Source organism: Arachis ipaensis, chromosome B8 (assembly GCF_059453495.1).
Source record: "Arachis ipaensis isolate K30076 ecotype BB chromosome B8, ASM5945349v1, whole genome shotgun sequence".
Classification (NCBI taxonomy): domain Eukaryota; kingdom Viridiplantae; phylum Streptophyta; class Magnoliopsida; order Fabales; family Fabaceae; genus Arachis; species Arachis ipaensis.
This window is the reverse complement of record NC_142443.1, coordinates 139,056,409-139,073,398: the sequence shown is the minus strand read 5'-3', so window position 1 is coordinate 139,073,398 and position 16,990 is coordinate 139,056,409. Positions and strand designations below refer to the sequence as shown.

At 35.5% G+C, this 16,990-nt stretch overlaps 3 protein-coding genes across 3 annotated transcripts; all 3 read right to left on the bottom strand.

The window, feature by feature from the left end:
• Positions 1-25: 25 nt before the first annotated feature.
• Positions 26-3,289, bottom strand: LOC107614034 (uncharacterized). The gene is made up of 10 exons (XM_021110107.2): positions 2,965-3,289; positions 2,244-2,341; positions 2,090-2,132; positions 1,741-1,823; positions 1,598-1,662; positions 1,293-1,351; positions 1,105-1,164; positions 826-858; positions 451-516; positions 26-354 (listed from the first exon to the last, which is right to left on the bottom strand). The coding sequence occupies exons 1-10, from the start codon at positions 3,217-3,219 to the stop codon at positions 310-312; spliced, it is 807 nt and encodes a 268-aa protein (XP_020965766.1). The 5' UTR covers positions 3,220-3,289; the 3' UTR covers positions 26-309.
• A 2,056-nt stretch (positions 3,290-5,345) lies between these two features.
• Positions 5,346-5,738, bottom strand: LOC148550053 (uncharacterized). Its single transcript, XM_088495916.1, has one exon. The coding sequence runs from the start codon at positions 5,736-5,738 to the stop codon at positions 5,346-5,348; it is 393 nt and encodes a 130-aa protein (XP_088352042.1).
• A 45-nt stretch (positions 5,739-5,783) lies between these two features.
• On the bottom strand, positions 5,784-7,414 carry LOC107611737 (uncharacterized). Its single transcript, XM_088495915.1, has 4 exons — positions 7,391-7,414; positions 7,140-7,274; positions 6,598-7,059; positions 5,784-6,089 (listed from the first exon to the last, which is right to left on the bottom strand). The coding sequence occupies exons 1-4, from the start codon at positions 7,412-7,414 to the stop codon at positions 5,784-5,786; spliced, it is 927 nt and encodes a 308-aa protein (XP_088352041.1).
• Between the last annotated feature and the right edge of the window lie 9,576 nt (positions 7,415-16,990).

Below are 16,990 nucleotides of genomic sequence, written 5' to 3'. Positions count from 1 at the left end.
TAAATAACATCACTACACTGTCTAATGCAGACGAAGATGCACCTCTGACAACGATTTATTCTGCCGTTAAAGTTTGAATAATGGTCCAATATTACATTGCCTCCATGTCATGCAATCTTTATAATAATCACATTAAGCGCTAAAGCTTATATCAAATGAAATCTAAATCTTAAGGAGAATTGTTACATGTTAACATTAGCATACTGCACTAGACATAAAGCACATGCATACTCACAATACAAAATTGATCCTATACAAAAAATAGAAACAGCAGAATTTGGTGGCATTTCTGAGGAAACTACTTTCTGGTTATCTTTTACCCAACAATGAGTCAAGAAGTGCAGCTTCTTCCTCCTGCTTGTAAATCAGTAAATGACATCACAAATTACAGAAATGAATAGAGATGAAGTTGATAACATTAAGAAAGTTTGGAAGAACGAAACTACGTACCACCAAGGTATTGAATTCGGTCTCTTCATCTATGGCGCTAGAGACAGCTGGATCCTCAAGAAGTTCCTGTCCACAAAAGTTGACATTAGCTCCGTCATAGTCACCCTGTTTGGGAAATAATGCGGACATTATACTAAATTTGCAGTGTGAGATTGCATGCTCCTAGAACACTAGGGTGGGTCATACTCTATCCATTTATGGATTAACATATTATAATTGCTCATGCGTCACTCTATGAATGAAAGGAGCACAACCCATTTAAGTGCTCCACAAGATTGTTTCCGAATTCTTATTGGAAATATAAACCAAACTATAAGCAACATATAGAAGCTGAGAAAGTGAAGTTTCCGAATTCTGTGTGGAGCGCCTACTTACATCATCAGCAATTTGCAACATCCCATTTTGATCCTGCAGAAAGAAGACGGCTAAGTTGATTATATTTTGCTTCAGAATACCCAGTTTCTCATGGCAATGGTCTTTAATATTTCAGAAGTTTCCAACCAACCATAGAAATGCATTACATTAGCATTTGTTATTTGAAAAGTTACCAATCAACCATAGAAGGAATAACAGAAAAATTTGCAGTTCAATTCACGTCTGCCACTGTTTAATAGAAGTAATAACTGCTTCCAGAACTTGATTGCAGAAACTTACCTTGACAGCAACAAAAAGAAGTGGATCAGATGGTGTATAAATCATGTAGTGTTCCCCTTCCTGTAACAATATTGCTAAAAATTAGCATACACTAATATAACTGGTAAACTTTGTTATGCCAAAAATAAAAACCTTCAAAGAGACAACAAAACTATCACATGTTTGTGCAGTTGAAGCTGATATATTACCTGACTGAAATGTGTAATTTCTACACCTTCAGTTGGTGAGTCATCCGCCTCTTTACCATCTGCAAAATAAATTAATGAAAAGCATCATCCATTAAATATTGGGTGTCCAATCAAATAGTTATACAGCATATTACAAATTCATCACCCCAAAATACCACGCGCAAGAGACAAACAAGCAAAGTAGGGAGAATTTTATCACTTTAGCAGTAGTTCAAAATTCAAATTGTTATGCAGCATATCATATCTTCTGGTGTCTGAGATATTAGATATTGTGAGTAAAGGGCAAATAAAGCACTACTCCTTACCTGCATGAAAGTCAAATATGTTCTCTTCTGAGTAGCAAAATCCACCACGAGCTGTGTAACAGTATCTGAGATGGACAAGCCTAAATATTTAATGATCAAATAAATTCCATAACTTTCTGAATTATGAGGGAAGGAATACATACCCACTGTAAACCAAATACATGCGTATCTTGGCAAGTGCATAGGCAGCAGCAGGCATGATAGATTCAAGTTCCGCATCACCGACCTAAAACATGGAAACAAGATATTTGGAATGGAGCCTCACCGAGGGAAGGAAAAGAAATGCCTTTTCCATGTAACTAGTAAACAAAACTTTCTTCTAGTTAAGATGATCAGTTATTCAAAACTAGTTCATGGTAGTTATAGTAATATAAATAAAACAAGATCACACTATACATCTAGAACCAATAAATATATCTAGAAAATTCAGTGCTGAATCAAGATTCAAGAATAGTCAGCAACCAATAAATATACAAACGAGTCGAAACTTACATCGGACCACCCAACACCAGTACTCCTCAATATTTGGATAGGCCTGCAGTGAAGAATTCCAGAGTCCACAGTCCATAATCACGAAACAATATATATTAAGATAAAGGCAAAGACACAATAGTATAACAGCATAAGATAGAAATGGTTTACAGACAAGTCGACCGGGCAGAGCAGCATGCACTGGTGGCCTTGAGAGCTGGTGAACTCTCTCCTAACCACACACTCCAAGGGAAGATTGTTTGCCGGATCAACCTTAACAACAACAAAAACAATTTATCATTTAAACTCGAAACACTCATTTTATTTTCCTGTGTGTCATGAACCATTTCTGTGGTTAGGTAAAGGCACATGAATAGTTAGATATTTATTATGCTCCTTCATGAATTATGCAAATTGCAGTATGTTGGAATTCTATATTTATTTAGAAGAACAGGGTAACAAGGAACAAATTCAAAAGCTAAAAGTTTAATCTGTTAGTTAGTAACCATCCAACTCAATCAAATTAACACAGCAACAAGCACCCTGGACATTCCCAATTACACCAACAATTTAGTCATAAAAAATTCAAATATTGAAAATCTGAGAGTGTAGCAGCCAAAAACTAAACAAGCCCGAGTTACTTGAAAGATGTGCTACATTTCACAAATTTGTCAAAACCGTTATCTCAATTTCGTTTTTAACTAACGGCAGTGCTTTATGTCAATTATTTTCGGAATCATAGGGTAGTTTAGGCCTTTCAAGTGCAATAACTTTCATGGCCTCATTCTTTGGGACTAAATTATTGCTTTGCTCAAAATTCTAACATCAAGCATGAATAATAATAATAATAATAATAATAATAATAATAATAATAATAATAATAATAATAAAGTTACGAGAGTGGCAAGGCGGTGCTTGGAAGCGGAGACAAGCTTGCCGCGTTGGTCGACGACGAATCCAGCTGGTGGTTTGGGAAGAGGAGAAGAAGGAGGAGGAGCGGTGTTATTATTACTCTTACTCCTCTTGTTGTTTCTGTTGGCGGTGGTGGCGGCGTGGCAGAGGAGAGGGCGGAGAGTGGAGAATGAAGGAAGGTTAGAGTGGAATCGGAGTGCGGTGGGAAAGCACCTCAACTTCAATGTTGGCACCGCCATTTCTGATTACACTCCCAGCTTCATCCTCACAAAATTAATTGGAAATAATTGATTTCATAAAATTACTTTTTACTTAATTATAAATAGAGTTTTTTTTAATATTTATCTCATTTGTATTCGTCTGATTTAATAATTTATAATTATAATATTTATACATTACTATTATATGACTAAATTTTTTGGTTAATCAAATCTAATTAAATTATCAAAATTTTCTATAACAAAAATATTCACACTCCAAACGCATGAAACAACTCACTCTTATGCTTTTTATCTTCTGAATCAAAATGTTTAATTTATCATTCACTCTCACATCTTTCTCATTACTTCCGCTCTCTTGGTTTCTCTCTTGCTAAACATAGAAACTTTTCTACTGAGGGATTGATTTTCTAAATTGGTGACAATACATTATATTTTTTTATTCATCTTCTTATTACATGTAGTGAGTTAATATTTAATTTCTTTTTCCTTTATATTTGAATTTTTTTATCTTCATAGTACAACCCTCCTATTTAGTATAATTTTTATATAATTTTTTATTTTAAATTTGTTAAAAGAGATCCTAATCTTTAGTATATATTAATTATTATAGCATAAGAGTTTTTATTGTTAATTTGAATATCTTATCAAAATTATGTTTTTTTTTTAATGGAAGTGTGGGTTCAAATTTCGTTTCAACTTTTTTTAAAACTATAATTTTATATTTTCTCTATTTTTTTTAGTTTTCACAATTTTTTAAGAAAATTAAAATTTATTCTTTTTTTAAAAATATATTAATAAAAATCATAATATTTTATATAAGTTTATCCTATCACTTGTATTATTCTCAATTTTTTTTAGATATTAACCTAGGCTGCAACTTTTAAAATATATATACTAGCGACTCAACAGAGATGATTTAGCCGTTTTTCTATTGATTTTAAAAAATTAATTTTTATATTTTTATTTTAAAAATTATAAATTTAATAAAATAATTTAAAATTTTAAAATAAATACTATTTAAAAATAAACATAAAAATTTTTAAGTTATTTAAATTTTAGAACATTAAAAATTTATAAATTTAAATTAAATAAAATATTAAAAAATTTATTATATCATTATTATGTGTAATAAAATAATGATAAATATTTATAAAGTAATTATTTATAAACATTATATAAATTTATTTATTTATTTTTTTAAGAGTTAGAATTAAGACTCGAATCCAAAATCTTTAGATGAAGATGGAGACTATGTCATTTGAGCTATGAAGCAAAGATAAAATATTATATTTAAAACATTCTTTATCTTCATGAATAATTCTAAATTTTATATTCAATTTATTAAATTATCTTTAATTTGATTACTTTTTTCAAATTATTAATTTATACTTTTATTATATTCCTTCATTGTATCACACACTATTATTTCTTTTACTATTATTTTCTATACACATATCTGTCATTGTCTCAACGCAACTGTTATATTGCCTTGTTCTCCTTTCCTTTTTTTTTTTTTTCCTCCTTCCACCTTTTCTTCACCCGATTGTAATTAATTATCACCAAGTACAATTATCACAATTTTCAATTTAAATCTATCATTTTGATCTATAACCATCCATTATGTTAACTTGTATGAGTTGTTAAAGTGTTATTAAAAGAATTCATTTTTGTCTCTTTTAAATATCTAGATGTATAAAAATAATAATTTTTTATTGACGTGCGTGTTAAATAATTTTATTGTTCTATTAATAAAAAATTTAAGAAATATTTTGTTCAAATTATCAAAATTTAATGTTAGTAATCCTAAAAACTAATGCCAAAATATATTAATTTTAATTAATATAATAAAAATAGTATATTACTATAAATTTTTAACTAATAATCACATAAATTTAAGTTACAATTTAATATAATACCTTAAAACAGATGGTTGTCATTACTTTTCATATTTAACTGCTATTATATAAATTTTACGTTTGTTTTATTGTGCACATTAATTAAACTATACTTTATTATATCATTTTGTATGTTTTGAAATTATGCGATCCTATTAAAGATGACATTAGTTTTTATAACTAATGCGAATTTTTCTACTTATTTATTTGTCATTTAAATACTATTCATAAAAAATACTTACTTATTTACTATGCATGAGGCGGTTGCCAACCATTGTCTGGTGCTTCCAGTGCAGCCTTAATGCCGTTGTGTCTGTCAGAGATCACTAGAATTCCTTCTTGTGGGGTCACATGTTGACGCAAGTGGGATAAGAAAATAGCCCACGACTCAGCATTCTCTCCCTCAACAAGTGCAAAAGCAACTGGCAATATATTCGAATTTTCATCTTGTGCAATAGCCAGAAGCAAAGTCCCGCCATACTTCCCATACAGATGCGTACTGTCAATGCTGATTAATGGCTTGCAATGTTCAAAAGCCTCAAAGAATGTCCAGAAAAGTCGATGAAAGTACTTTGTAGACTCATCAACCTCATCACCAACATGCACTGGAGAAGTCTTCAACAAAGCTATCGTTTTGTCCATCGTTGCTTGCATACCAAGGATCCACCGGGGCAACTCGGCGTACGACTATTTCCAATCCCCGTAAATCTGTGCGACTGCTTTCTGCTTTGCCTTCCACACCTTCCTATAACTAGGCCTGAATCCGTAGGTTGACTCAGTAGCTTCTTGCAACACCTTTATCGTAACCGCTGCATCGGCTCTGATCAACGGATAGATCCTAGCACAGATTACGTAGTAATCGAGCTGTCGGTGGTCGCTCGAAATCGAAGTGGCCAGGCAAGTGTGGGCTCCGTTGTACCTTCTAACCTCCCAGTTACCCTTGCGCTGCCGAAGTGCCACGCGGATTATCCACGTGCAGCCGTTTCCAAACTCCTTACATCTCCCAACATACTTCAGATAGGGGTGGCAACACTATCCAAACCCGCGGGTTTCCACCCCGTCCCTACTCATTCGGGGCGAGTAATTACCCGCCCCTACACCGGGGCGGGTTCTTGGACGGGGCGGGGCTGGGTTTAGGTTAAACCCGTCCCGGTATATATAATATGTGTAACATATATAAAATAATTAATAAAATGATTAATAATATTATATCATATTTAAATTTTGACTTTAATTTATGTTATGTATGTAAATGGTGGTTATATAATTTTAAAATTTAATTTTATTTGTTGGATTTAATAATTATAGGGGCGGGTAGGAGCGGGGCGGGTACTCGCAGGGGCGGGTTAAGGTTTAACATTTTACTACCCGCGGGTAGAGGCGAGGCAAGTTTGATGCGGGTTTTTGTAGGGCGGGGTCGGGTAGACCAAAAACCTACCCCTACCCTCCCCGTTGCCACCCCTAACTTCAGATGATCTGATTCCATAACCCGATACTAAACTCCACGACCAATGCTATAATCCTTAACACTCATCACAGCTTCCTCCTTAATCTGGAAAGATTGGCCAATATGAAATTCCCCAGAAGTATTACCCTCGAAGGTGTATGCCTCATCCGGTTGTTGACTCACTGCTTCCAGGTTCAGCGTCGAGAAATACGGTGGTTGTTGGTGGGACCCAGAACTGGATGGCCCCTGAGGTGCAGGTGGGGCCACTGGAGTCTCCTCCTCAGTATCCCCCGATATGTGATCGGGCTCATCGTCCGAATCATCTTCCCGCATCGCGTCCTCAACGTGATCCGGCTCACCACCACCAACAAGACTAGTAATCATACCAGGTGACCTAGCAGCCGGTGCTAGAACAAGTGAATGTGCAGCTAAGAGACTACCAGGAGCAACGATAGGCATCGAAGTCGTAGCACCCCTACCATCGTCGACTGAGGATTTGGCACTGAAGCTCCGGAACTGTCGACACGGTCTTCCAACTTGGCAAACAACTCGTGTATTCTCACCTCCGAAAAACTCCGCCAACAATGAAACAAGACCTCCATGTCTTCATCCGACCCTATCACAAATGTTTCATACTGCACACCACTTGACACAAATGCCATCAAAATCTTGTAGAACACCTTCTTCACCAACTTGGCCCCACACAACTCTGCCTTCTGCAATATGTTCCTCTTCAGATCCGACAAAGTATCAGTTGAACGGATAAAAACGCTCAGCGGTTCTTTATCAGTGAACTTAACACCATGCCTATTATTTTTTTTATTTTACCATAGCAGTAGACTAGAACCAACAAGCTCTCCTCATTATCCATTTGTGAAAGTGTGAAAATAACTCTCCTCAAATGCCCCACTCCCTATCTTGAGTGGTATATATAGGCGAATTTAACAAAGAATAAACCGCTAGACCCCTGTAGCGGTTTATGCACGTTTACATCATCACACATAAACCGCGACACCCCTACCGCGAATTATGTGATGATTTGCTTCGAACGTAATCTACGACACCCCTATAGCAGATTACGTGCATTCGTAAACCGCGGGACCTCTGTCACAGTTTACATAGTTTATGGAAAAAAATTATTTCGGTATTTATTTTGCAAAATGTGTATTCTGGTAAATTTAGAGGCCGGTTTATTTATTTCAGTAAATTGCCCATAAATAAATCAAATTTGATTGAAAATAAACTAAACAAAAAATACAAATTAAAATAGAGGGCAATTTACCAAAATAAATAATTTGACTTCTAATTTTACCAGAATACACATTTTGCAAAACGGATACCAAAATGCATTTTTTTCATAAACTATGTAAACCGCAACAAGGGACCCACGGTTTACAAAATGAACGTAAACCGCTACAGAGGTCTTGCGAATTACGTTCGAAGCCAAACTGCACATAATTCACGATAGGGGTGTCGCGGTTTGTGTGTGAATATCAAATGTGCATAAACCACTATACCCCTACAGCGGTTTATGTTAATATGCAAAATGGCTAGAAATCGCAGTAGGGGTCTCGCGGTTTCTATGTATATGTATTTTTTGCTTCCAGTTGAACATTTTTCCAACCTAGACCTTCAATCTTAGCATAGTTTTCAACACATAAATGCAATTAATTATTTTAAGATTATAATTTATTTCATATTTGATATTATATAAAAATAAATTGTTCTTAAACTTGAAGGAAGATTTAGGAGCATCATTAAAATTCTCTTGATCAAATGGTAGAAAATTTAGCCAATGAAATGAGTCAATAGTTAGAGAAGGCATATCCTGACAAAAAAAAAATGAAAACAAAAATAAATAAATAAACACAACATCCCAGGGTCCAAAAAATTTGATCTTTTGATAAAATTAAAACAAAATAATTAAAAGGATTGTTGAAAAAATTAAGAATATATATATATATATAGAGAGAGAAAGCAGAGTAACCTGAGAATTGGAGAGCATAATGGGAGAATCAAACAATGCAGTGGGACTAATGCCAGGGACATAGTGATGCATGGTGATGCAAAGCATGAAGATGGAGAGATGTAGATGCAAAAAGGGTCGCGTTTATGTTCATTTGTAAACCGTGGGTCCCCGGTTTATATAGTTTATGAAAAAAATGTATTTTAGTATCCGTTTTGTAAAATGTGTGTTTTGTCGATTTTTAGCAAATTGATGGTGGTTCGATATCTAGTGGTCTGGGAGCGAAACCTACTCCTCTGTGCGAGTACCAGTTTTTTAGAAGTGCATCAAAAGCGTCTTCGATTAGACCAAATTTAAAAATTAAAATAAAGTAAATCTGTAAATTAATAATTAAGACTTAGAAATTGAAAGTTTTGAAAACTAAATAAATAATAAATGGAAAGATTTGCAATGAAATTAAAAGAAGACAATACAATGCCCTTGATTGGATCGAAAGGACTTCAACATAAAAGATTCAAATGCAGAAGGATAAATTGAACAAACAAAAGTAAAGAACATTTAGTAAATAAAATTAATTGAAATGATAAGTTTACAGAAAGAATAAATTAAAAGAAAGGAGAAAATGGAAGGAACCCTACAGAAAATGTAACTCGATTGCAAACTCAGGGATTCGCTGGGATGTGAGAGTGCTAGAGTGTTTTTTCTGAGTAAAAGTTCCAACCCCTCTTTACTAAGATTTTCTAATATTTATAGGCTAATTTTTACATAACTGACGATTAATTGGTAATTAATTAAAATTAAATACAATATTTCAAATTTAAAGTGCAGTCTCCCTTGGTAACCGTTCCCGCCGTATGATTGTAGATATTCTCCATGATCTCCTCGTACAATAAAAGCTATTAACTTCCCACTTTCACAACTATTCGACCGGCTCTTTCAAAGGCCTTACTTGATTTTTCGAATCGAACCTTCTCCTCGATTTGACTCACTCGATCAACAAAACAATCGAAAACCAAATCGGCACCAATCACTTCCAACTTTATACTTACGCGCGTGTCTTCTCGAGAAACCATACTTGACTCGTTTCGATTCCACTTACTTTTATCGAAAATATTTTTTGATCAACAAATTGCCCCCTTAGATTAATGTGGTTTTCTTCGATATTATCATCAAACCATAAAGCACTTAATCCAAAAAGACGTCAATTTTTTCAAATCAGTAATAATTGTCATTTAAACCCCATTACCATTAATTCACTCGACACGTCTCTCGAGACTTACGCTTCCTCTTTCTACCACTTCATCTTCTCCACGAAGTTACCTCCATTCACATCCCCTTCTACAGTAACGGTTACAGTGATACTTTAAATTGATCACTCTTTCCTTAATTCAAATTTCTTGAATCTTCATCATTCTCTAAGTTTCCTCTACACTGGCAAACTCTTCACAAAAATCTTTAACCTTTATTCCCCTTCTACTCCTTCTGAAAATGGCTAGTTCTTCTTCTCAAATTGCCACCCAAGACAAGGGGAAAGGCCCCATAACAGCACCGCCACCTCCACCGGCCCTTCGCATTCTCAATCAAGTCATTGACGATACTCATTTACCAACTAATGACACCAGAATCCTAATTCCATTCACAATTGGTGCCGAGACACATTGCTTCCTTGGGCCAATTGAGTCTCTGGAGATGGCAAATAAAAAACTCTCTTTCTTCCCAAGTGCTGAAGGGGAAGATTTACTAATAAACCAATCTTTTAACATCTCCCATTTCATCAATCAAAAATTCTTCAGGAACAATCCAAAGATTAATCCTTGGGGATACGATTTCACAGCTTGGTATCAACGTCTTGAACCTACCAAAAGTGCTGATTGGAAAGCTTTAGGAATCCACAAACTACTAAGGCTTTTCCACTTCTCACTTACCACATACCCTTGGATGATTGGGGCTGTGACCTGTTTCTAGAATAGAAAAACCAATAACTTCCACCTCCTATGTGGAATGATCAGAATGTCCCTTCTGGATGTGGTTGCTATTACAGGGCTCCCAATCAACTCTCCAGATTGTACTCCTGACATGCAGTCAAAGCGTCAATATAATGTGGTTTTAACCAATTCTTACAGTGACTTTATCGCCCATAACATGGGTGCAGAAGGTACGAAAATCACTAAAAATGAACATGTTGCCTTCCTATTTTACTGGTTAAATGCTGTCCTATTCTGTTCTCGAAGTGTCCAAATGTCAAAATTTTACCTCCCTTTAGCTACTCTTCTCCACGAAGGAAAAGCCCTCAATTTAGTCAAGCTTCTTCTAGGACACATTTTTGAAGAACTTGGTCAATTTGTCTGTGACCTTCGAGACAACAAGATCATCAGTACAGGGGGCCCTCTATGGCTTCTTCAACTATGGCTTAATGCCATCTTTGAAAATTTCATGACAAAATCTGAAAGTAGTAGTATTGATAAACAATACATTGATGGTTTTCGATTAGCCGAATTCAAGCCCAATTTTCCGGACACTGAATCAGATGAAGATAGATTCTGGGCTGTTTTCTCTCTTTTCCTTACTTGTAAAGACTTCGACAATAACCAACTCAATTTTACTCCTTTCTTGCGTCGCAATCGTGGTCCTACTTGGCTGGAACGTTTACTTTTTCCTGATACCAACGAAGCAAATGAACTTGCAAATCAAAGTTGGGCGAACATGTTGGCTGTCCAGGTAATACCAATAGGATTACCTCTACATAAAAAAGAAAGCTTCAAAATTACCCTGTATGCTCTACACTTAACAGCCAGATAATTGGGATTTTCTCAAGCCATCCCAACACCACAACCTCGAAATGATGACCCTTTCTGCCACATCACTTTGACCACTCAAGAGGATTTTAATTCTTGCCTCTTAAAGAATCAACAATGCAGGGACCGTTTCAATTTCGTGGTGTATGATCGCAGTTTTTATATCACAAAATCCTGTTTTGAATGGTGGGCTACTTACTACTCTAGATACACCCGTACCTTGGAAGAAATTTAACAAACTGCCATTTGAACAGCTGTCACAGAAAGTTCCCCAAAAAGAACTCACAAGAGAAAAGCTGAAGCTACTCGACCACCACCAGCCAAGAGTAAAAGAACTCCTACTAGAACTTCTCGCAGAGTAATTCTTCTATTCATAACTCCACTTTCAAATTCGAAATGTCCTTCTAATATTATTATTATACATTTTTAAGACTGTTTGATCCTAGACTTTTAACATCTAGTTTTGCAATCATCAAGCGAAAGCGATGATGAAAGTGAACCAACCAACAAGGATTCTCTCGCTGCTTCCTCTCAATCAGAAGATGCAGCCGATTCTGATCATGGCTCTCAGCTAATTCTAAGGTCCAGAATTCCTCAGGTAGTACATCCATCACTATACACCTCTTACTTAGTTTAAAAATAAATCTTAAACACATAATTGTGTACCTTTTATATTAGCCCATTAATGTTGCCCAGGCGGCCTCTTTCACTGGAGCTCTCGATCAACTAATTCCTCAACAACAGACTGACCCAGAGCACTCCACATCACATGATTCAATCCAATTCACTGGGTCCCTACAAACAATTCCTACTACTCATCCGCCTCTTCCTCACACAACACAAGTGCTCGATCTGACGGCGAATCCTTTGCAGCACTCTCCAGAAGAAACCCACAGACTTGAATCAACTTCACCAAATAATCAAGTCGTGTCTTCTACAGAAAATATAGTAGTCACAGACTCCAATTCTGCTTCTAAAGCTGCTGACACCACCAATTCAACTTCCTCTAAGTCCAAAGTTTCGAAAACTTCTCCCGAGTTACAACCCAGATCTTCACCCCAAACTAACGTTCAAACTCCTCCGGGACGAAGACCTGGAACAACGAGTATTCCACCACTCCTACAAGTGCTTCCTTGGACAACTTGATTTCTGTCTTAAATAAAGTTATCCAGGAAAATAAAATTCCAGTGCCTGTACTAGCGATCTCAAGACCTGCCATATCAAGACCTTCAATTGAATTGGATCCTGATATTCGGGAACAATTTCGATCACTCATCAAGCTTTTGGATTATCTACTATCACATGGGTTAATGATCCAATTCTCAACAAACTCTTGGCTGATCTCTTGAATTCCTCTTTTGAACTCCCAACTAACACACCGCATTCGGTCTCCATTCAAGAATTCAAACAGCTTCTCAATGAAAGTGTTTCATCTCAATTCCAACTTCAAAAAATCGAAAATGAAAAAGCAACAGCCAAATCTAATATAGAAAATTGTCACGCAACTGCTCAACCCATCCAAGCTTCTCGTGAGAAATTTGATGTAAGAATTTCCCATGCCATTTTTGTTCAAGCTTTTCATGATCAAGAAGAGGCAAGACTTGAGGCAGAATTAATTCAGATTCAAGAACAACTTGCCACTATACGCCAAAGTCGAGCCACCCTAGGCAAACCTTTGGCTGTAACCCAGCAAGATCAACATCTCCTTATTCAAGAACTTGTCTCAATTGATACCAAGGCGATGAGAATATGAAAAATAACTTGAGAAAATTCAAGCTGACAAGTTTAAACAACTTGAGGTGCTTTCTATTCTGGAAAACAAAAGGGCAAAGCTGCGCTTTGATTTGGCTAAACTAGTGGCACTTTGAATTTCTTTTCATTTGTAATTTTGTTTTTGTAATGACTTTCAACTTTTCTGAACTTATGCATGTTAATTTCTATATTTGCCAGCAATAGAAATATTTCAGATATTTCCCATAAATCGAATTAATCACTTTTCCTGATTCAATATCTTTAACTTGATAAGCCTTTCCACAATATACCCCTATTATTTGAAAGGGACCTTCCCAATTATGGGACCACTTACCCAGGAATCTTAATTTCTTTTCCATCGGTAAAATGACTTTCAAAACTAACTCTCCTATCTTGAAAGATTTTTCCTTAATTTGACGATTATAACTTCAAGCAACACTTTCTTTTTGTCGAATTACATTATCAAGTGCTAAGATTCGCTCCGAGTCTAACTCATTTAACTCATCAAACATTGCATTCCAATAATCATCGACTGGCAAATCATTCTGTTTTGACACTCTTAAAGTATTCAAATTAATTTCCAATGGTAACACTGCATCATGGCCATACACCAATTTATAAGGTGAAGTTCCTGTCGAACCTCTTGGTGAATTCCGATAAGCCCATAATACTTGACTTAAAGTCTCATGCCATGTTCGAGACTTATTTTCGATATGCTTTTTAATCAAGCCTATCAATATCTTATTTGCTGCCTCTACTTGTCCATTAGCCTGTGCATAATAAGGAGTTGAAGTAACCATACTAATGTTCCTTGAAGCCGGAAAATTTTTAATTCGCTGGCCAGTAAACATAGTTCCTTGGTCAGTACTTAACGTCTGAGGAATTCTAAATCGATGGATAATATTTTCCTCAATAAAGTCAATTATCTCATTTTGACCAACCTCTATCAAAGGAACTGCTTCAACCCATTTCGTGAAATAATCAATAGCCACTAAAATAAATTTGTGCTGCTTCGATGAAGGGGGGTGAATCAATCCAATTAGATCTAAAGCCCAACCTCTAAATGGCCATGGCTTTATTATCGAATGCAGTTTAGCCACTGGAATCTGTTGTATCAAACCATGTTTCTGACATTCTTGACATGCCTTTGCATAATCAATACAATCTTTTATCATAGATGGCGAAAATACATGATTTTGATACAATACCCATCTCATCTTCTTTCCTGCCTGATGAGCACCACATATTCCATTATGAACTTCACCCAAAGCAATACTCTGATCTTCTTGGCTCAAACATCTCAATAGACTTCCATCGATCCCTTTTTTGTATAACTCATCAGCCAATAAGACAAAGTTCATTGCTCGCAACTTTACTTTTTTATCGACTACAATATTGGGATCTTTCAAATATCGAGCAATAGGTTTTCTCCAATCAGAATCCTCCCATTCATCCATGCATAACACCTCTCTCTCATTTGCTGGTACTAAAATTTGATGGATACTAGATAATTTCTTAATAGTTTCCGGACTAATCCGATACCTCGAAGCAATTTGGGCTAACTCATTAGCAATCTCATTATGAATTCTATGGATACGCACTAAAGAAACTTTTCGAAAAGACGTCAATAACTCCCAAGCAGTTACTAAATATTTTTGTAACGTCTCATTATTACACTTAAACTCCTTTGACAACTGCTTTAAAACTAGCTGTGAATCCCCTAGAATTTGAACTTCTGAAGCTCCTTTATCAATTAAAATTTTGAGACCCAAAATTAAAGCCTCATATTCGGTTACATTATTAGAACAAGGATACTTCAATTCGAACAAAAACTCTGATGGGATACGTTCTGGTGAGATAATGAGGATTCCAACCCCTGCACCATCTTTATGCCTAGACCCATCGAAATACAATTTCTAATAATTGACTTCTACATCAACTATATTTGCCCCCTGGTCATTCAGATCTTTCGAATTGTCCACAAGAAAATCTGCAATGACCTGTCCTTTCACAGCCTTGGCCGGGACATATTGTAAATCAAATTCTGTTAATGCTAACATCTATTTTCCCAAACATCCTCTTAACATAGGGAAACTTAGAATATATTTAACAAGATCAGTTTGTGCTATCACTTTCACCGACTTAGCCACCATATAACATTTTAACTTCATACAAGCATAATATAATGACAAGCATAATTTTTCAATCGGAGAATACCTTGTCTCGATATCAGTTAGAACTCGACTAAGGTAATAAACTACCCGTTCATGCCCATTCTCATCATCTTGGGTTAACATACACCCTATAGTGTTTTCAGATGCTGCAATATATAATTTTAAAGGTTCAGATGGACGCACATTCGCCATAATTAGAGCTTTTGATAAATATGACTTAATCGAATCAAACGCCGATTGATGTTCTGTGGTCCATTCAAATTTTGAACCACTTTTTAACTTCACCAAAGGCGCGAATACCCTAGTTCGATCCGAAAGATTTGAGATGAATCTCCGAAGGTAATTTACTTTTCCCAAAAACGATTGTACTTCTTTCTCCGATTTGGGTACAGATAATGCTAATATCGCATCTGCTTTATTCTTATCAATAGCTATCCCCTTTTTATGAACAACAAAGCCTAAGAAATTTCCAGCCGATAGCCCAAAAGCACATTTCAAAGGATTCATTTTTAATCTTTTCTTCCTCATAGTAATGAATGCTTTTCTTAAATGGTCTATATGCTGACTCACAGGAATCGATTTTACCATTATGATATACACCTCCATAAACTTCCCAATAAACTCATGAAAAATGGCATTCATGGCACGCTGATATGTTGCCCCAGCATTTTTCAAACCAAAAGGCATAACCATCCATTCATACGTACCTAACGCCCCAGGACAACGAAAGGCAGTTTTAGCCACGTCATCTTCCGCAATAAAAATTTGGTTATATCCAGAATAACCGTCCATGAAACTAAGAATTTCATTTCCTGCTGTAGAATCAATTAACATGTCTGCAATTGGCATAAAATATTCATCCTTTAGGGTGGCATTATTTAAATCTTGAAAATCGATACACACTCTTAACTTCCCATTCTTCTTCATAACAGGGACAATGTTTGATACCCATTCTACATACCATGCAGTTCGAATAAATTTCGCTTTGATCAAGCGTTCTATTTCTTCTTTTATTTTCACATTGATTTCAGGAGCAAAACGTCTTGGGGTTTGCTTCACAGGTCGAGCGTTGGGCTTTAATGCTAATCGATGTTCTATTAACGAATGATCGAGACCAGGCATCTCATGGTAATCTCACGCAAAGCAATATTTAAACTCATGCAACAAATTGAAAAGGTCAGTTAAAAAAGGATCAATAAGATCTTTACATATATATGTAATTTGAACGTCATCATGAGTCCCCAAATTAATTTCTTCTAAAGGATTTTGAGATTCGAACCCTTTATAGTAATCATCCTCTTTAATTGAATATTTTTCAAATACCAAAGGCTCCAAATCATAAATACAATCGAAAGTAAAATCAATAGAATCATGAGAAATAGAAGAAACTTGACTTTTGACTAAATCATTACTATTTTTGTTTTCTACACAATGGGCCTCTGATATTAAATCGGCAGTTCGGCTCACATCATTAGTTTCATTACAAGAAGTAGAAAAATTACTAAATTCGACTGGAAGCATCGAATCAAACATACTATCATTAACAAATTTACTAACCCTATCTGATTCAACTTCATCAGAAGAATCATCTTTATTTTCTAAAAACTGAAAATTATTTAAATAATTATATAATGTTACCAGGTAGTCGGACACCCCATCAACCTGGCTCATGAAGCAGTCTTCAAAGTCTTCAAGAAAGACAGTCCCAACCAGTCGGTTCGAAACCCACGTCTGGATAACGCAACTTTACCGAAAGGCCT